This window comes from Manacus vitellinus, unplaced genomic scaffold (assembly GCF_001715985.3).
Source record: "Manacus vitellinus isolate BGI_N305 unplaced genomic scaffold, ASM171598v3 scaffold_36_pilon, whole genome shotgun sequence".
Taxonomy (NCBI): Eukaryota; Metazoa; Chordata; class Aves; order Passeriformes; family Pipridae; genus Manacus; species Manacus vitellinus.
The window spans coordinates 6,459,799-6,481,982 of NW_021940508.1; the positions used below are offsets into that span (position 1 = coordinate 6,459,799).

The 22,184-nt window shown below is 41.9% G+C and overlaps 1 protein-coding gene across 1 annotated transcript in view; it reads right to left on the minus strand.

Moving 5' to 3' along the window:
• The window catches only part of UNC13B (unc-13 homolog B), a 181,858-nt gene that overhangs the window by 20,623 nt on the left and 139,051 nt on the right, over window positions 1-22,184 (minus strand). Inside the window, exons 25-32 of the mRNA XM_029961542.1 lie at window positions 20,571-20,697; window positions 15,166-15,262; window positions 14,239-14,382; window positions 14,024-14,101; window positions 13,405-13,482; window positions 6,374-6,462; window positions 3,081-3,233; window positions 960-1,083 (exon numbers count right to left, since the gene is read on the minus strand). Of these exons, the coding sequence (XP_029817402.1) occupies window positions 960-1,083; window positions 3,081-3,233; window positions 6,374-6,462; window positions 13,405-13,482; window positions 14,024-14,101; window positions 14,239-14,382; window positions 15,166-15,262; window positions 20,571-20,697 (890 nt within the window). The remainder of the gene's footprint in view (window positions 1-959; window positions 1,084-3,080; window positions 3,234-6,373; window positions 6,463-13,404; window positions 13,483-14,023; window positions 14,102-14,238; window positions 14,383-15,165; window positions 15,263-20,570; window positions 20,698-22,184) is intronic.

Consider the following 22,184-nt stretch of genomic DNA (forward strand, 5'->3'; position numbering starts at 1 on the left):
AGCAAGATACACCTAGTGCAAGAGGCAGGTTTGCATCACTTTCCGAGACACTGCAACCCAAGAAGTCCACTCAAAATACATGAGGCAACTGCTGAATAGTAAAAACCATTATTGTTCTTCCCACCACCGGGAAAAAACATAAATCTGCATAAATTAGCCACAGACTGGAAGTTTACTCTAACAGAGAGATGAAAAGAAGTTCTGGATCATTTGTAAATAATGAGGTTATAGCCCAAACTTCACAATGCCTGCAACTGAGTGTCATCCCCCAGAGCAGCCGGGCATCTGTGACTGATACTTAATCAGTTTCTATGGTTTCTCAAAATTGGGGAAGAGTTAATCTTCTATGGTTAAAAGCACCACTACATTCATGACACATATTCATCCAGCAAGTCTGCAGAGCTGAACAATTACACAAAAGACTTCCTTGGAAGGAAAACTATCTGGACAAACTTCCAACTCCCCAACATCACAGATAGAGATATCCTGCCATACTGATGTTAAAGTCTTCTGGGGAGCAAAACAGGGGATGCCTTCATTAATAATCAAGCTCGAATCAACCACATCTGTACAGAGGGACACTCGACTAATAGATGATTAGGCAAAAGTGCTTACAGGTGTTGACCTAATGCCGTGAACACAACACTAATGGCACAGCACAGACACGCACAGCTCTCCTTAGAGGATTGCAAATCCCTAATTAACGAGAGTTCACACACTGGATAGAAACTCCTTTTGGATCGCGGAATTTTAATTGGTTTTTTTCTAGAGCTTGCTCTGTATCTTGCAACCCTACCATAAAGAGAGCTGCTCTCTTTCTTTACTAGGTTACAGACATGTTTTTCCAACCTCAAGCAGCCAAATTTACCTGGAGAGATGACTCATTAGGTCAGGGAGATGAGTTACACAGGCAATGGCAACACTTTCTGGTATGAGTCAGGGAGAAGAAAATGCTTTACCGTATGGTCTGTAAGAGGAGGCAGCACAATCAGCTTCTCCATGGTATTCATTACCACCCTCCAGAGCTCTTTCAGCACCCGCTTCAACACTGTCTTTTCACACACTGTTGCAAACAGAGTCAGGCTGCAGGGAGAGAGCAGGAACTGAGTAAGTTCAAAGAGTGCAATATGAAATGACAGAGGAGATGTATACGAAAGAACCAGTGCCTTATCCAAAGTTATAATGATTGCTTTAAGGGTCTCCCTTTTTCACAAAGTATAGCCTTTGCTCGACCTTGGAGTTCTAGCACTAGATACAATGGCCAAAATGGATTATTGATATTTCTGAACTCAATGATTTCTGTTTCTTGACCTGGGGATTACAGAAGGTATCATCTGGTAATAGGTGGTTGGGAATAGTATATATAATCCAAATAAGAGCAGGTACCATCAAACAGGTTTCCCTTAAAAAGATGTATCAGGTTTATAGAGAATACAGGAAAAAATTATAAATACAGAATAATAAGTTTTAACTTCAAACTGTTATTATAAGGATATATGTTGAAAGACACACTTGCAACAAACGTGAGTAGAGCCCTTCCCAAATCTTCGTTTGCGAAGCCTAGCCATGATGATGATGATGTTGAAAGCCTTAAATTAATACTTCCCAGAGTGTTATGCAGAAATTCCTGTACAGCTTCTGATAGCTGCTCAAGCCTCCAAATCTTTAACCTCTACAACTCCTCTGAAGCATTACTTGGACTCCTCCACATTTTGTTATGATTGCATTCAACACCAATCAACTGCCATATGTTTGTCTGCTCTAACGTAAAGAAGTTCTGCTTTATCTCCCTAGTTTTTCTCCCTTTATTATTGTACAGGCTATCAAAAAGGCCACGAAGCACTAGAATTTCCTTCGCTAGACTTCAGCATTTACTGATCACACTAAGAGAGCTACAGAACAGGAACTCTGTGGCCAGTAGCAGGGCACAGGTGACAGCTGGCTCTTCTACAGTGTGTAACATCTTCTCCAAATTTCCCTTCTTCCCACAGCTGGTTAGACAGTAAATGAACAAAAACAAACAGGGACAAGACTGATGCGGGGGGGATGCAGTAAGCATCAAAAAATACTCTCCTTCTGTAAAGGAGGAAAGAAAATAATCCAGGCTTGGATTATCATAATTAAAATTACTTGCTCCACAGCTGGATGACAAGCTTGAGGAATAACAAGTTCCCAGCGGCACAAAGGAGTCTGGTTTCTCAGGATTCATGAAGGCATGCATGGAAAATGCTTAAATGAGAAAGCTCCTAGATGTAATGACTGCTGCAGAAAGTCACTTAGCACACAGTGACCCAAAGCAAAGATGGGATAATCAACACTAAGAGCAACCAAACCCCCTATATTTTAAACTTGCAAAGCTTCACATCTCTTGAGGCATTTATTATGAAAACTGATGGCCACTCCTTTCAAAATAAAGAACTACTGTGCATCAGCAAGAGATTTAACTTCTACAGTGATTAAAAACTATTTCTCTTTGTAATTCAAGGCTTGGCTGACAAAAATTATGTCCAGTCAGCCCCATTTAGCTGTCCTCGCACAGCTGAATCATGCTGCATGGTATTAATGGCAACAGTTAATGAAAGCAATGGCTCAAGCTTATGCAATCAGATAGTTTAGAAGCTTATTTGCTAGTCAGAACAGAACCGGTATGACCAGAACACACATGCTTAACACAACTGGGATACTGAGTAGTACGTGTATCAAGTATGTAAGCACTATTTTCAATTTGTTTGCTAATTGGCTACAGTACAATTCCTATAGGAAAAAAAAGCATAGTTACATAATTTAGAATTTCAGACTTTTCCACTACCTGATCAGTAGCGTGTTTTGCTGATTGCTTTAATTGTCAGAGGTAGAAAAAAGAATTGAGAATGTGCTCTGGCACGGAATGAGGGCTGAAGAGGCTATCCATGGCTTGTGAGAAGCAGACATGGGAAGAAAAGCTATTAATTCTTCTTGAAAATTTGGAGACCAGACATCTCAAGAACAATACAAGAATACAGAGCTATTTTCCTCTCTGCTCCATTCCTGTTCCAATCCAATGAACTGTATGTGTAGCATATGTTTGAACACTCCCTTACTTTCCATCCAGGAAATCCATCAATGGCCTCAGGACATTATCTGCATCTTGTGCAACTGTGTTTCTGGCATTAGCAGCAGAATTTGCTGTCCCTTTCACCTGACAGAGGATATCAGACATTTGCTTGACGCACTCATCAATACGAGTCTGAAAGCTGAACAGATAGGAGAGAGGCAAAAACAAGATTATCAGTGGCAGAGATACAAGGTAAAATATTGCAAGTTCATAAACCATGCACTCAGTTACTCTTCCTTTATGAGACTTGCTGCTCTTTCTTTACTGCATTTATTACCAAGGGGCATGTTCTCCAGTTCCGTATGCCCACCACCCACACACAGCTGATCACCTCTGAATACGAGACACAATCACATTTGAGAAGAGTTTGTTCATTCATCTTGCAGAAGGAAATTACCCTCTCCTGATTTCAAGAAACACTGTTATTCTTAGCTCAAAGCACCCTGCTGTATCCTTGCTTTCTCCATTTTTCTGCAATGACACAATGCATGCACAACTCTGAGCACCCAGGAGTCCATCAGCAGAAATCTGGTTATGACCCATCACAGGCTAAGTATTTAAAATAACAGAGACAGCTTGAAGGCAGGCACCAACTTAAACCAGTTCACTGCCATACAGTCCATGCCAAGTGTCATACTGGGATGTGGGGCTCAGCTGTGCAATGAGCAGTGTCCCTGTAATGAAGTGACACACAAGGCATTAAAGCACAATTACTTTTCCATCTCTTCCTGCTAAGAGGAGGTTCAAAATTAAATAATGCAATGATTAAAAATTATGAATAGATCAGCAGAGCTGACAACAAATCAATTCAGCAAATAAAGAAAAAAGGCTCTGACATTTAAAAGAACAGTTAGTAACAACAGGCACTACAAGTGACATTTAACTATCCACTAATGGCACAGGGGCTTGAAACCAGGAAGATAAGCCAGTGTTAGGAGCTAGGGTAAAGTTTTAAGAGCAGGGACACTAATCTGGAAGTCAGCTTTACATCTGCATAAACGACCTGAACTTCTGGTGTGTGAGCCACCCAGGACACCCGTGGGTTGGCTGCTACTGTACAACTGCTCTGCCCCGTGGCTCTCACCTTCCTTCTCCATCTGGTCACCTTTACTGCACTGCCACCTCCAGCCTCTCAGTCCCTTCTGCTCACTTCTAGCCTGCCTCTCACTGGAACAATTCCAGAGCTTTCCTTCCGTGAAGCCTCCCTCCTTCCCCATTTCTAGCAGAAAGAGGTTTGCAGCAGTCAGTTGTGGCTACACTGTCAGCTTAACCAGAGACTTAAATCACATCAAATGAAAGAGCATAAAAAAATTTCCTGTACTGCTGACAGTTCCTGTTCTGCCACAGGCTAATCCCACCCCACAGTTCTCCCAAATACTGCATCAGCTGCAGGGCCCCACTTCAAGATGCTTTAAACCTCCCAGCCAGGGATAAAAAATAACAATGCCTTAAAAGATAAAAAATGAGCTAAAACTGTTACCAATTCTATGAAAAATAATAAATCAGTTACTGTGGCAACAGGTTCACCTGAAAGTGAAGCTTGTGTAGATGTACAGTTTGACAGGAGTCCTTGGCAGCAGCAAGCTAACAAATGACCTCACCTATGCTGTCTGACAGGGCCTGATGCTCGCTAATTCCTGCAGGAATTCCCTTCTTCAATCCTTCAGCCTCCAGGGACAGTACAACAGCTAACCTTGCATGAATATAAACCCCTCCAAGACTCCTGTTCTCTATGATATCTCTTAAAGCAGAAAGTACTTCTGTGTCCAGACAAAATCCTCTCTCAGCTCAAAGGTGGTGAGGTTCCCTTGACATGTGCTGCCTTCTCAGCAAATGCAATTATATCACACAGATGAAGAGGAGTTCAGATCTGCAGCATCAGGTGTTCACAGTGTTGTAGGAGCAACTGCTTACAGACTCTGCACAGAATATTGCAGATATCTGTCTTATCTTCTAAGTTTACATCCTTTAGAAGATTCTGCTTATACAGTAAAACTGCAGCTCTGCTTTTCACTCCCTGCTACTGCTAAGGAATGAACAAAGCATCTGAGCCATCTGATTGGCTAAATCTCCTCCTGGCTCATCTCTCTAAAACACTTCCCAGTAACTATGCTGATACTGGTAATCTCTTTAAATCATATTTGCAAATATTAAGATTGTACCTTAATTGTTTTGTAGCAGCAACACCATGGAGGCAATACTCAGATTAAAAAAAAAAAAAATCACCCTCCTAATTATGATTTCTCACTCGCCCTCCATCTAGTTATGAACCTTATTGATTCAATTCAGTTACAGTTTGAGTCTCCCCATTTCTTGGTACAGCATCCATTACTGGCATTGGGAACTCCTCACTTATCTCCCTGCTTAGCTCTCTGAGCTGAAATCCAAACAGTCATTGACAAATCCCACTATGATTTTTTAGTCATAAATACTGCAAATCTGTAGAACCCAGGAGGCCAAGTTCGTACAATTTGTTTTGCCTTGCCCATATCCAAGCTACACTATGGTTTATGCCTGCATTAATCCTGTTATGGAGCACAATATGAAATGAATGGGGTTTGTAATGAGAAGTGGTTGTTTCTGAAGATCAGTTAGGAGTTCTGCATTTTTAGATTTTCCTTAATTGACATCTTTTATGGTTCACTACAAAATTATTATAAAGCTGAGCACACTTTTATCCTCAGGTAAATGGTAACATGATTTGTAATAAAACTTAATTGCTATCAATTACTCTGGCAATATTTTAGAGAGCTCCTCTCCTTGAAACATTAGAAAACACCATTTGCTGCAGCATTAGAACAAGTCAATCTCAAATTCCAGACCTGTTTCCTTCTTATCCCAATATTCATTTAACAATCAGAAATCAGTCAGCTGTTTCATACATTTAGAGTAGAACGTTTAAACATGAATGTTATTTCATAAATGCTAAGCTGGAAACTGCTTTCTGAGCAGTAAAGGAGCAGGCAATTCTGTTACTGACAAGCACTACTTACAGAAAAAAATAAAAATAAAAAAAAATCACTCTATGTGAGTCAAATACATTTCACAGTTGAGAGATCTCCATGTTACATTTTCCAAGCAGAGTAATACAGAAGAGAAAGACTTTAAAAATATTTCTCACTTCTTTAGATGGTCTCACTATTTGAAAGGCAATGAATTTAGGACAAAAAGAAAAATATAATGCAGTTCACAGGAGTTTCTCTTCTCTTCTTAACCTGACTGAATGAGATTGGACAAAAGAAAGGAATGCTTCAAGGACAAGGACCTCGTAATACTCACCTGTTACCAAACACTGCACTCAGCTCATCCAAAACATTGTTCAGCTTCACCTGGAGCTCTTTGAGATGGTCACTTGCTTCTGCATCCAACTGTAGATAAAAAAGAGCATTTAGTTTGAACCCAGAGGGCAGTCTGCTGTCCTTTGCAGTGCTTCTCTTCACTGTTGAGGCTATACTTAATAAGCAGGTGAACTATCCCCACTGGAATCTGCCAGCTAGGATGCTTTCCTCCACTGCCTACTGCTGCTACAGAAGCTGTAAAATTATCAACAGATATTTGCCTAAAAAGCAGCAAGTGATTTCCCCAGGCTCCAATACCCTTCAATGCCCTTCCTGAGGTTTGTAAAGTTGAGAAATAAAGTGCATGTGAACTCCCTGTGGCCAAGAGTGTAACTAGGCAGAGAAATCAAGTACTGTGCAGTATCTTCAGCTCATGGGTCATTTCACCCCTCTAAGTTTAGAATGAGACAGGGCTTTTCACACTGGTTTCTATTTACTTGTGTATGATCTTGAAAGAAGCTGTTTCACCTTCCACCCTGCTGCCAAGTATTCCAGCTGAAGACTGACCCAGCCTCTGCTCTCAGAAGGTTGGACCCCAGAGATTTTGAAAATCTGGCCACAATATAATGGCAGCAGCTGTTGTGCACTCATCGCTTTTGGAAAGCATCTCAGCTTTAGGTATTGAGCAAATGTATCTCTGCTCTCACATGGAGCCAGACAGCTTTTTGTATGCAAGTGCTCAAAGAAGACTTCAGAAAACAAAAACAAAAATAAAGTGCCCCAAGCACTACATGAATGCTGTCGACACCTTGGCAGGTTCTGTAAGAAAGTACTTCCTCCATTATTATCAGCACAAAGCCACCTGTTTTTACATGGAACAGTGCCCTGTATTCCAGCTGTAGTCATCCCTCCAGCATCAAAAGAACCACTTCTAAGCAACCTACCTGTGTGTACACCTAACAACAAATGATGAATGCTTTGGGATCACTTGCTCTGAAAAAGTAACTTGTAAAACAGATTTGCCTTTGTATGCAGGCAGGCAAGATGTTTGTAAAATAAAAAAGCTCACAGAAATGTTTGTATTTGGCATTCAGAACTTCAGCTCTTACCCCTTAGGCAGAGCATCTATTTACAGATGTAATGAGCCAGGTACCAGTACAGTGGTATAAATCAGTTTAGATTTTTACAGCATATCCATCTATACAGGATTTGCACACAATGGGAGTTCCCATTTCTAAATTCAGTGCCAAAGCCCTTTTCATGTTCCTCAGCATCTGTCAGAGAAAGCCAAGCCTTAGGGGATTTGGAATCTGATCTGTTCACTTTCCTGTTGTAAGCTGGCATGGAAAATTGACTCTATTACGCATTTGAACCTGTGCTAATGAAACTCCTGGATCAGAATTTTAAAAGTAATTAAACTAAGAACCAACGACCAAGCAAATGATGATTACTTAGGCCTTATAATTTTAAGCATTGCTACCTCTGATTATTTTTCCTTTATTAAAGTGATTTGGTTTTCCTATTATCTTTCTAACACCCTTGCTCTGTGACGGCAGAAGGAAGCTAATGTCATGCCAATCAGTATTCATTCTAGCCAAGCTTGTAGGTAACAAAACAAAAACAGCATCTGGTGGTGGTGGCTTCTCTTGCCCCTACATTAATCCTTCCCTCCCACGGCCCAAAGGCACAATGAGTCACAAGCTGTCTGATTTGCTATCTACAATTAATGGCATAGAACTGCCCCCTGATTTTGGCCATTTCTGACAGACTTGAGGTAGAACCAGTTCAAGACTCATCAAAACATTCCAACTAACTGCTTTTCCAGTTGGAAAAAAAAAAAAAAGCCAGAAGAATTTGGCACAAGACACCTGTTCTTCACAATTTACTTCTTATAAGCTACCAGATGCACAGTCTAGAGGATGTCTGAGGTCAGGATGAACAGCTTATTGCCCTGGTTCATGATTTATTTTCCTGTGAGGTGGCATGGAGTTATCTAAGTTTCCCCTTGCTATTGTACTCGTTGACTGCAAACTGATCTTCCTCAGAGCAGAAAACACCTGGTTGCTATCCCAGTACTGCGAGAAGAGACAGCTGGAACAATGCTTTGCCAAGGGGATGAGCTCCATTATCTGTGGTAAGGAACTCTCATTCCTCCAAAACATCAGCTCACAGCTCTCTGCATCTGGCAAGACAGCTGCCCAGATTTAACTTAAAGGTGCCCAGCCTCACCCTCAGGAAGCCAAACCCTGGTGGGTAAGCATTCTGGTTCAGTATCCACCAAGTCCCCTGCCATCCTAGAAAAGCTGTTGTCCTCTGAGCAACTGCTACTGTGGAGAAGGAGTCCACATAATACACATTACATAAATGCTTAGGCTGTGGAATGCTTTGGCTTTAGGAATCAAATTTCAGGGAATTACCTGAGGGTGATTTAAGTCCATTAGGAAGGGGCTGGTAGGTATATACTACTGTTTCACAAACATAAATTACATGTTAGCTACAAAGTAGTGTAGCATGTGGTATAACTGCAAACTATTCTTTGCCAATGTGGTGAAGCACTGATAACAGTGCTCAAATGAACCAGCACTGGTATTGCTGCTGCTGCTCAGCAATGAATTCTAAGCATATCAGCTATCACTGATAGCAGGAATTGCTACTTGGACTGCATGATAAATCTGGCTGGTAAAGCAGAAAGCAGTATTAGGCAGCTGGGTCACTGCCACATGTCACATCCACACCATTTTTGTGGGAAGCTGGAGCTGAGCAGGCTTATGATCTCCTTTCTGTGGGTGTATCAGAGATAATTCAGAGGAAGAATGAAAAGTTCCTTGTGCAAAAAAAGGGACAGTACCCACAGTGAGGTGGCTTTTGATCTCTGAGCCAGTGTTTCAACTCCAGTCAAATCTGTGTATTTGAGACTAAATGTATGACACTGAAAACTGAGGTTCAAAGAAAGAAAAGCTAACCCTGTACTTAAATTTCAGGGAGGAAATCAGGGCTCTGTTAATTTTCTGCAAAGATTTGGGACTTGGTACTTCAGAGAACCTGGGCCCCAAAGTCTCATCCAAGCCCATTTAGGGCTGAAACCTCAGTTCATCTGAGTGGTGGCATTTACAGCACGGGGTTATCAATTTGAATTTAGGTTGATCTCCTGCTTCTCTCATGCATGAAACAGAAGCCTTGAGTCTAAGAATTTGCTGTGATGGGCTTCCAAGTTTTCCAAGAGGTGCCATTAGTTCTTTGGTTTCTACAGTCACTGGTGAAGTGCGAGTGACCAGAACTGAAAGGCTTCTTGGTAGCTGGTGTACGTGGACAGACACGGCTCTTGCCTTCTCAAAGGCTGAAGATGTTAATCAATTCACACTGTGAAATCATCGGGTCTGACCTGACCTATCAGCAGGTAAAGAATTACGCCCTGCTACCTTATTTTAGCTTTATGCAAGTTATGGAGTACATCTGACTCTGGTTTGAAGCTGCTGATTTTTGCTCTGCCTCCCTCCACCAGACCTTGGGAGCTCCACTCTGCAGAGGTAACTGTGAGGCAGGGAGCTCACCAGGTCCAACCCTCTTTTAGGGACCTGCACTGAATCCAAACAACAGCTGCCAACTTCCCAAATACTAGGGTGGCCTTAGCTATGGCATGTGGGAAGCTAAAGAGGAGCAAAGAGTGGATACTGCAAATCCTCTGAGAACACTGCTATTAAATCTTGGCTGTTTCTAAGCCATCCTGCAATTTGTTATTCAGGTGGTTAACTTAGGATTTAAAATGTGGGCTAACTCTGGCTAAGCATTAAGAGGAGAGTTTCCTGAAGCTTTAATTGTGCAGATTAGCTTGAAACCGAAGGCATGAAAATTGTGTGATGACAATATGTGGATACTCAGCAGCTAATTCCTTGGGTTTCCCAGGCAGTGCTTGTCTCTGATACTCACCTCACATGCTTGACTTTGGGGAAAAAAGGCGTTTTAAAATGTTTTAAACTAGTCTTTCACAGTACATCTAGACTCCAGCAGTATGCAATGCAGTACCACGTCTTTTAATTTCAGTGGCATGAGTTCATTACTCATGAAAAGCTAAGCAAAATAATGGACTGCAGGCTGAACTCTGCTGGAAAACTGCAGAGGTGGGTTGAAAATGCAGGACACATTAGGTTTTATTAGATAATGTATGAATAATTAAATAAATGGGCCAAGTTCAGGCAAACACTAGCACTGAATATATGTAGCCCACTTTAGCACAGAGCTAAATTATTATCTCCATTCTGTGGGTGTACTGGAGATGATTCAGATGAATCAAAGGTTTCAAAAGATGTTCATGTATCCAGTTTTTGTCCAGGACTCACCCCCCAATTCCACTGTTCATTATGCTTTTAATGCTATCTGCCACTCCATAAACACTGCCTTTCCAAAACATGCTTTAGGGATGTCTGAGAATGCTCCTGAGTCATGGTGACACTGTCTTGATCCCATGAGATCAACACAGTGCAAAAGGGAAATGCAAGTATTAATTATAATTCCCCAAAATAATTTAAGATACTTTTCTCTGTGTATGCACATATGTATGTGTGTGCGTAAATATATTTGCTTTGAGTTCTCAAGCACAGATCCAAGAGAATCCCTCCACACAGAGCTCTCTAAAGCTTTGCTGTTGTCCTTATTGTTTCTGACTAATAATGTTCACAGATCACATGATGTCAACACATTAAACCAGAGATGTTGGGCAATTTTCCCCCTGTTTTGTACCCTCTGAGCACTACAGTTGAAAAAAGAATAAGAGAAGTGAAGAGAAAAGGTACCATAGCCATTGGGGGCAGGGGGTGGAGAAGGGAGTAAATAAATAGTACTGGGCACTTCTGTTCCATGTTATGCCACTACACTGCAGGGTGAGTATGAATGAGCCCTGTCCCTTCATTTCCCTTGCTGCAAAAGGGAGTAAGTTATATGGATTTCTGTTAGTGTGGGTTGTGGACCCACTGGAAAAGAGCACTAGGTAGCAGCAATCTTTCAAAGCTTTCCAGAGTTGTGCAGTGCTACAGCTGCAGCTGGAGATGGATCTGCGAACTGGAAGCAGATGAAGCCACACATAAACTGAAACCAGTCCCCCAGGTCTAGCTGCATGGTACACCTGGCATATCTGCCAGAGCAACAATGGAATATTTGGTACCTAGCTCTCAAAAACACTTTTGAGAACACAGAAAGTTGAACAGTTCAAGATCAGGACATACAACTATGCTACTTTCTTACTCCCCCAAGAAAGCAGATCCTTTTTGGATAGAGTAGTCAGGATAATGCTTAGTTTTGTGCAAGCTACTGTGTGAGGTATAGATGAATATAAAAGAGATCTGCCATAGCAAGTAAAAACTGTCCTTTCTGAAGGAGGATAAAACCCACAGATACATTTTCCATAAAGTTCTGTTTTCAAAGCTATTGTCTCACCAATTGTTACCCAGTAGTCAGGTTCAATCTGCATCAGAAAGACTACTCCAACTAGGACAAGCCCTTGTTTACTCTAGCAAAACAGAGAACCTGCAGGTTTCAAGTCAAGAAGCAAATGTTCCACACAGTCACCAAGCGGGAAACCCCTGGGGACAGCAAATAATGCAGGCACCTAACACAACACGATTTATTTCTGGTGATCAGCAGCAGCCCCATGAAGGGCAATAAGCGTCATCTGAGAAGAAAAGAAAAAATCACTTCCAAAAACCAGCTTCCTAGCATGTTTGTCACATTTCTTCCTGTGTATTTTATTGCTCATTGTCTGGATCTCTCTTCCCTCTTTTTTCTTTCGATTTCACAGCACAGGGGAAATAGTGGATTCATTACCTCTGTTTTACTTTACTTACATCTCCCGAGAAAGGTTTTAAAGGACAGAATGCAGAGAAGAAGTCTAGGAAAAGTAGCCAACAGTTTCAAGAAGCACAGGTTATTCTCCACTTATTTAATACAGTATCAGGGAATATTTTCAATTTGAACTGTAGGAAAACCCTACTTAATGGCTACCACTACAGAAAATAGCATCTAATTGCTTCCTTAAGGGAAATTAAATGCACAGGCATTAAAATTTTATAAGCCACTTCACAAACATTTCATCACAAGTTTATTTTTTTTCCACAAATGAGCATTTAGCTACTGCTGCTATTACAGCTGGGACCATATAATGCTGGTTCTTGATGTAGGGCTCAGAAATTAGTATTGTTGAGGTGACATGTGAAAGAATGACAGCAGTTTTCCTTGCCTCATGGGGCAAATCTACTTGTTGAGATTTTTGCCACTTCATAGAATTCTGCCACTGAGCACAAGAAAGATTTGGAAAAGCAATACAGGCAAAAACTAAGCTGTCCATCAGCAAAGCTGACTCTCCTCTTGGCATACAGGTCATAGCACAGGCTCTATCACAATACAACCAAAGTAAATGCACTTGAAAATAATTTTTTCCTAACATCAGCATCAGCAGGCTTTTCTTCATCTTCCTGAATCTTGAAAAGCAGTGAAAAAAGAAGAGAAAAAAAAGATACACAGATTATATGAGAACAGAAATAGTGATCTGGGGGAATAAAACATTATTTCTGTAAAAATTAACATCTCATAAAAATAGATACATCTGAGTATCCCTCAAAACATGAGTACAGAACTCTTATTTGCAAGTCTCTAATGTACTAGATTTTGAACATCTCATGCTAAAGGTACTGTGCCACAATTGTATGCCATATAAAATGATTCAACTGTCAACAGTTCTCAGACTTCTCTGTCTTCAGAGTTGAGAAACCCCCAGCCATGTCCACATCCAGCTCACATGAGCATGACATGCAACCTTCTCTTTCCTTCTCCATGCTATTCTGTGCTTCAAAATATTTGCTCCTGCTTTTTATGACAGATATAGTTGAAAAGTATTTAGCTACTGCTGTCTCCTCACACTTACAGTGCCAGCTGCCACAAGGCTCTTCTCATGACTGCAGGCCTCAAGAACCATTATGATGCACATACCCTAGTAACAACAGTGCAGCAGGAATGAGCAACACAGTCCCTGAGCTCTCTTACCTCTTTACCACCCATGGCTTCAAACATCTTCTCTAGCTGCACCCGCAGCTGTTGGATGTTATTCATCAGGATGCAGGGCTGCAGGGACAAAAGCAAGTGCCTGTTACTGCTCAGGATGCCAACACATTGTCACCAGTGAGAGACCTTGTGCCTCAATACCCTTCCCCAAGTACCACCAGATCAGAGAGTCAAACAGGAGGTAGGGCATGCACAGATTTCAGCACTCAAACATTAAAAAAAAAAACCAAGTCGTTTTTTCTTCAGCTTGAAATGGGATGGTCAGTTCCAGAACACCCAGACAGGAGATCTCTGCAAAATACCAGATCAACAGAGCAATCTGTGCCCACTTGTTTTTTCAATCACCTCTGTAACACACAACTCAGGCAGTGTGGAAGTTAATTTCAAGGCGACCTGACAGCCTCCAAGCCCTGCAGATCATCTTCAGGACCTGCTTTTATTCCAGGGCCAAGCCACAATTCAATCTGCAAAAGCATATGAATGATGATAACAATACTGAAAATATTTACACCATCACTACAGCCAGGTGCAATGTGAAATTGGTTTCATCAGGACAATTATGTGATTCTCCAGAGCAAAAGAGAAGCTCAGCACAACTCACCAGTTTCTCCTTGGAACAGTAGGACTCAAAGCTCTTGGATAGTATGTCAGCATACTGCATCAGCACTTTCCCAATAGTCTGTGAAGACAAGATGTGAGCGCTGTTACTTGTCCCCTACCACTGCTGAAGAACTCCAGGAAATAAAACAAAAAAACCATTACATTGTTTTACATCCCACTAAGGCAAGATTAACATCTGGACGTTGAGGGTATTACCTTAGCAAACCTCCTATTATAATGAGCAACAATGACAGGGTCTGGGCACTCCAGCTTCTTAATGATCTCAAAGCTCTGATTGAGCTGGGTGAAGACGTCCACCACTGAGCAAGAGAACAGAGCATGCTCGGACGTTTGCTGGAACTAAAACAGAAGTACAAAGAGTCACTGTCAAGCAGAAAGATCTGAAACACACTCATTTCATGGGTGTTTCCATCATCTGTGGCATTGAAGGCAGGACAAATTTATCAAAACCTACATCTTCCTCTGAATTAGTCAAAAAAACTCTCCAAAAGGCCTAGAGATGCTAAATAGCCAGTTCAGCTGGGTTGTAAGTCCTTTACCAGTGATGACATGACAAGCACCAGGGAAGTGCTGCGTGATGCTGAGACCCTTGATGAAATGCATGGTCTGTCAGTTAATGAGGAAGGAAGGAGAGAGTAAAGAGCTCTTTTTAATTTTATTTTTTTTTTAAATTTAGGTATTGAACAGAATGTTTCCATTAGTATCACAAACTACAGTCCCTGAATAAACAAGAAAGCTCTTCTCTCCATAGGGAATACTCAGCAAATTAAGAATAAGATTGGTCTGTCAGTGGATTAAGGTCACATTCTCACTGCATGACTAAGTATATGCAAAGTGCCTCAATTTTCAATTTCAATTACCTCTTCCAAACAGAGAGAGCACCAAGCCATTGGCTGACAGATTAACAGCAGCAGAACAGACATAAATGAATGATATGTACCTTGCTATTAAAAAGCTCTCTGTGACCTGTAAAGTCCTAAAATAAATGAGTTTCCCAGTTGTCTGGCAAGCAGAAAGGGCCACATCCTCCATTTGTATGACAGCTGAATTTACAGTGTTTTATTTGGTTCTATGCACTGAATGATGTAGGACCAAGTATTTCACTCAGCGTGACCTACATACCCCATCTTTTTTATCTCTCTCCAGAGCACCATGCAGGAATTCTAAGGAAACATCTTCATTTTCATCCAGCCACTGCATCACAAATTGCTCAAACCACCTGTGGGAGGATCAGGAAAGACAGCAAGTTACAGCAGGAAATGGAGCACTCCAACTAGACTCTGACAGTGCTGCAGTTCCAGCAAGCCTTGTGAAAGCTTGCCACTGTTAGATGTCTGAACACTGCTGTCTGTGCATGTAGTCCAAGTTCCCAAATATACTTGTACCTGTTCTGAAGCACCAGTGAGCAGGGCCTGTACCATTACTTGGGCTGGACCAGCAGGACACAGCCCAGCTCAGCCTCTGAAGTCTGCTGGTCTTGAGTTGTTTTTGTCCTTCTCCCTATCTTTTCTCTTCTTGGTACCTTCCCTTTTTTCCCCCTTGAGAACCACATTTAACTTTGCATCATCTCAAAGCACTTTGTTGTTTCTTTCCCTTTCATTCAAGTGCCAGATAGCACAAGGGAGACCTCCACACCCACTATCTCTGCATGCCAAAGGGCACCTGTCCTGCTGCCCACTTGGATGTACCAGCTTTCATGTGAGAGCTGTAAACAAGTATAAAGGGAGGAAAAGAAGCACCTGTTTCCCAGGGCCCTTAAGTCACTTCATCTGGAGATACAGATATCTTCTTGGAAGACCAGAAAGAGGAATCAAGGCTGGAAGTTTTCTCCACTTTAATCCTGCTCTCCCTTTCCCTGAGGCTCCCTTAGAATACTCTCCCATTTCCACGGGCTGCTGATCTCACTGTGAAGATGCCTGAATAAGATCAACCTCTGGTGACATCTGCTAGGGCTTGCCAGCCTGTCAGCAGCTCTTCATTGTTTTCTTATGAAGAAGCACAAACTTAGTTCATATTGAGTACTGGACCAACTGCATTGGTGCAAGACCCCCAAAATAGTGAGTTCCAAGAACAAGGACAGCAAAGTTTGTCTCTGTTGTTCCCCTTCACTTTGGAGGATAAGCTAAGTGGTAGAGCAGAATTAAGAAGCTGCTGAAACAGCCATTGCTGAATCTGACACATGAGAGGTGTCTCACATGAACTGGTGTCTGGGATTACCTCTTGCACTGAAAGGCTTCTACATGATCCCACCTTGTCCAAATAGTCAAGGTGAGAGGCAGCTTCAGTGATGGGATCTTACAGCTGTTCTCTGTCCCTCTGTTCTCTGTTCTGTGGGACATATTCACACAGTATAAAAGGGGGTGGGTGTGTTTTTGTTGTCTGTGTTTAAGCAATAAGATAGCACTTACAGCCTTATTTAAATGTCTGTCTAGAATTTGTTGCATGCAAGTGCCAACATAGCACAGCTGAAGCAAATCTTAATTTCAAATATTACTAAACAGCATTCACAAATAAAAGAAAAAAGTGCCCATGTGTGATTTAGTCCATACAAAAGATTATTATATGAGCTTCAGAGAGTACAGCCTCCTCTAAACAGGCAGCTGCGTTCATAGAGATTGTGCTAATTATGGGCTGAGTTTGCAAAGAACATGAAAGCATGTGCCAGACATGAGAGGGAGATCAAGAGCAAATTCACAGGCAGAGCACACTAGATAGCCTTAAATACTCTCTAAACTTTGAAATATAAAGCACATCAATGCTAATATTGGAAATTGTAACTGACACAGTGTTAAAATGCCAACAGAAACCTGTCTATGCAGCCCTATTTATTACAGACAGCAACAGTGGAATACTGTCACAGACATATGGACTTCCTGTATTCTGGAAAAATTCCTTTTGAATGGCACTTCAGGCTCCTAAAAGTCAGCATATGTTGAAGTCTGCTGCAAGTTTCTCAAGCTTTCAACATTTTCTTTTAAACTGCAATAGTGTATTTTAAACAACTAGAGCCTTAGAAGGGAACTCAGGCATTTTACAAGGAAGTAACTATGCATCTTCCACCTGTTTCACAGTTCCCAGGCTGTGAGTTGCTGACTGCTTCACATGTCACAGGTCAATGTGCAGGGAGGATTACTTGTTGGTGCCAGAAGCCACAGTTTTCACTCTGAGAAGCAGAGCAACTTCCTGATTATCATTCACCCTTAGTTATGGCACCACATTCACAAGAAAGAGCCATTTGCTGTTGAGAACAGTCACTGCCCATTTTTATGGCTACCATATGTTGATGTACAAAATCAAGTGCATAGGTATTTTACTGTCTTGCCAAATTGTCTAAACAAAGGTGGCAACAAAAAAGGTGCTGTTGGGTGGGTGGGGATGGTACATTTGCTTCCCCCTCATTAAAAAAAGCATTGCCCTCAGGAAAAGGTTTAGTATGAATGTTAAATGAATCACTAAGGGTCAGGTCAGGACATTCTGTAGGTACATTTGCAAAGCCAGCCTCAACTTTGCCCTTTATTGGCTGGCAGGAAAACACATGAGATGCAAATAATTCATAAATACTTCCAGTCCATGTGCATATTCAGGACCAAAACATACTTTGAACTGTAACACAAACCTAGAGCTATCTTAGGCCAAGTACCCCTTACAGTGGTCTACTATCAGGTCTTGGGCTGCTGAGCAAGTGAGGGGGGACTGCAAAGGCAACATATCCAGAACCATATTCAAAATTATCCAGCACAAAACCGAATAAAAATAATCTGATTTCATGCAGAAATAACTTCAAAATTTATATGGCAAATATCTTCTCCCTTGCCTGCTTCAATTATTGATCTAGACGCAAACGCTGTAATGACTCACGCACCAGCACACAAGGCAGTAGCTCACAGTGCTACTTCAGAGACATTTTGTGCTCACTGGGGTCAGCACTGACTCCAGACAGCACAGCCAACCCCTCTAAACAAGGTATGTACGGAATATGCTTCAGTCCTGCCTGCTGGGAAAGGGAGCAGCACTTTGGGACTAAATGGAAATTTACCTCTGCTGGCTGCACAACAGAGAGGTAACACAAAACACCACCATTTCAGCTTGGCCATGAGCATGGCTCCTGCAGTGTCACACTTCACAGGTGAATTCATCTTGTTCATTTGCTGTGGGTATCCGGTGAACAACCTCTGGGTCTTGGCAAGTGCTGAGGCAAGAAGGCAGGCAGGGTTCCAAAGAGTAGAAGAATAAATACTGTGTTTGATGAAGAGATCTGGGATAAGTCAACAGGATCTCAAGGAAGGAATACCTTCCCTCACCAGAGAGAGGGCAGCTACAATGCTAGCTGCATGCTAACATCAGTATTAAAACAAAACACAGAAGACTTATTTTACACATCTAAAAAGCTAGGTTAGCTGGCAGCTAAAAGCTGAAGAGAGGAAGTTTTGAAGATTCACTCCCAGATACATAGCTATTTCCGTTTCAGAAACTGCTGCTGAATTTCAGAAAATAAAGGGAGTATAAAAACTTCAGCTTCAATTCTTTTGAGCCTTCACTTTGTTCAATTATATCTCAAGGCTATCAGAAACATGGTTTCTCATAGTTTCAACATGAAAAGCGAGTTTGTGGATAACCTCTTGTCTGACAAGAAGTCAGACAACCCAACTGTTGTCTGGACAGCAGCAATTTAGTTTCACCTAAAGAGTTTACTGATGTGCAAACCTGATGTGTAGACTCCTTTGTTTAAGGAAGTTTCAAGACTGAAAGTACTAGTGATGAAGCAAATCAAAGGACAAGAGCACGTAGCTGTAATTGATATCAAGGGGATATTTTGTGACAGGTGAAGGTTATGGTTGAAATAAACATCACCTATGTGTGACAATGTGCCTATTGTTCTAAAATAAAAGAGTGAAGTAACAAAGCCATTGGCTGCAAGTGCACATGAGCACTGAAGCTCTACCACAAAGGGCAGCAAAGCAGAACAGACTGCAGAAGTCTGCAGAACAAAACTGAGCATCATTATCCCGATTACACAGGAGAAAAAGAGAGATTAAGAATGTCTGATGGCTTGCCTGAGATTGCCCAGACTCAGAGGCACAGCAAAGAGAACAAGGCTTCTGAGACTGCCATTCCAGCACCCTGTTCACTGGGTTTATGCCTCTTGCTGACCTGGTTTGTTAATCAAGGCCCACAGCCCACAACGAGCAATTATGCCAATTGCCTCATGTCTTATTAGTATGCAGCTGGCACCAGGCTTGAGGGACCGCATGCACAACAGGATGGGAGGAGAATTCAAAGTGCCAAACTGGAAACAGAGTCCAGGCACGATGTGTTTTTCAAGGGGGACAAGTGCAAAGTGCTGCATTTGGACAGAAGTGAACAGTCATGTACAGGATGGGAACAGCAGCGTGGTAGGACACAATGCTGAGGGTGCCTGTGGGCTGGCCTGTGGCCCACTGGAAGCACCACGAGTCAACAATAATTCTGAATAAAAGATAAAAGAAAGGGTTGCTGTCAACCCAGAGAGCAGCAGCACTGTCTGCAAGGCAATGCAAGGCAAGGTCTAGATGAAACATCGATATTTAAGGCTGGGTATTGTATGTTCAGACAGAGACCAGCTGGAAAGAGGTGAGTAAACCTCCCTTACAAGGAAAGCTGGGAAGAAACAAGAACCAGCACAAGACTGGGAAGAGACATGAGCAGAGCATTTTAGTCTTATAAAGCAGGAACAATTTATTCTCCATGCCCAGCCTATAACAAGCTCAAATCAAAACAAGAAAGATTGGGGGAGAAAAAGGAAAGTGTGTTAAACCCCCCAAACCAATGGAGGGGTAACAGTGAAGCACAGGAAAAAAGGAGATGTGGTGCAACCATCACTGAAAGCCTCTGAAAACCAGTTAAAACACTGGTCAGAACCAGGATACCTGCTCTTGCCTTAGGCAAGGAACTCTAGCTACAGCATTATCTCTGGGTTGCTCCCTTTTGGGCTCATACACCTTCTCCAGGTCTGAAATCTACTGTTGCTCGTTTAAAGTTAAATAAAAGTTACAAACAACTGCTTGGAGCTCAAGAGGAACAGCTTATCTGATCTTTCCAGGTAAACCACCCCGTCTTTCTAAAAAATAGAAAACATTATCTTACAAATCCTGTAGTGTGCACATAGGACATCTGTAATCGGAGGCATACAGTATAAAGACATAAACCTGTACCTACAAACACAAGAATGTAAGCCTACATCTGCTGTTCAAGAACTGACTGAAGCCCACACTGCAGGCACAGACTGACTTAACAGACTGCCCATGCCATTGCTAAAGCTTTAGAAATGTTGGGAGATATTGTACAATAAGGGACTGAGTTGGGTTGGGGCAGTGGCACAGAACACCACAGGGGACAAACATGCACATGAAAAAGCACAGAACATCAGGAATGAAGAAATGCTGTTATCATGAAGGCAGCCACAGGAGAACCAAATGATCCCCCTACCCTCAAGGTAACACAAGGAGACAGATAGTGGGGATTTACTAAAGGACACATAATACACTCACGCTGGATATTCAGGCACTTTTCCCTGGAAGGCAGGCAGATCACGAACATATTCATTGTACAGCCACTTCACTTTGAAGTGTAAATTCATATAGTCCGCACTTTTACACAGTCTGTGTTTCTCATGCTCTGTAAGGAAGGAAAAATAAGCAGTTAAGTCTGAATTTACCACTGAATTTGCCATCAGGCACAGGAAGGTTTTATAAAGCACATCTGCACTATGCAATGTTTTGAGTATGAAGTATCTATAGAGACATAAAATCTTCACAGCACAGAATTTTGGCAGCAAGCAGGGGTTCTTGGAGGTTGACCATTGGGGCTCTGGAGTTTATTTCTGTAGCTCTAATTAATACTTCCATTTGCTGAAGATTTTTTTGGTTGTCAAAGCAATAAAAACAGACGAATCTCTTATGGTCTTTTCATTTAACATATCACAGTCGAGATTCCATCTTTGCAGAGGAAAAATCAAGGCAAGTGAATCTGTTCATTCTTAGATACAAACAAAAGCAATACCAACACGTTACACTACATCCCGTAGGAGACAAGAGCAGAAAGCACCAAGAGTTTGACAGTATGAGTCACAAGCAAGTCCAAACGAGCTACACAGGAGGTGGATCCCCAGTTTGGAGAAATTAATGATACTTCTTTTCCAGAAGGCAGTGTCTGCTGTTGAGCCTCTTCCTCCCTCCAGGTTTCCTAATGTTTTTGTACCCAGACAATGTTGGAACAATTACAATTACACAGTTCTTCCCTGTGTAATGCACATACCTCCACAACATGACCCTTCCCACACACCTACACTGCTGAAGCACTGGCCATACTCAGACCTACATTTTAACTCCCTAGATCACAGCTTCTCTTACTTAACACGAGGAATGTATTCACCATGTCTTCACTCTCAAGGCCCTTCACAGCCTACGTCCACACTACCATCTTTCAGCAATTGACTCCCACCTCTGATCAGCCCACAATCCCTGTTTTTAAACTACTTGTTAAGTTCTCCCAAACGCTTTCTCCCAAGCCACCCCTCATGTGCTTACACAGGCAGCTCCTTGTACTGCGCTGCTTTTCTTCAAAATCTCCCTTGAAAAGATTAAAATTAATTCCTTTTTCATGATGCTATGAGGATTCAGCAGCTGGCTTTTGTCTGTACTGTGACCCTGCGTTATCAGGTGATCAATTCTGCACTGCTGCTACCCAGTGCTGCCCGTCCATATCCATCTCTTTCGTTTGCCAGGCCTCACAGCAGGAATACACTTTGTGCCAAGCTTCTTTGTTCACTCTAGCACCACAGCACGCTGCTAGTCCATGTCTACAGTGTGAGATATTATACTAAGACACACATGATTTTAGCTCAGGCTCAGGTTTATATCCTTAGAATTTGAGTTTAGACTCTTCTTCCTATCTTACATGTGGGTACCTCCTTACTGATGTAACTTTCCAAGGGCATCACTGCTGACATGCAGACAGGATTCAGCTATGTTGAAAAGAGGAAGTCTTTTTCTTAACTTTGAATAGCTTTAATCTAGGACTTCAGTACAGGTATCCAGTAGCTGGGTAGATCTGTGCACATGTGAGCAATACATGCTACAGATACTCATAAGTGGAAGATACAT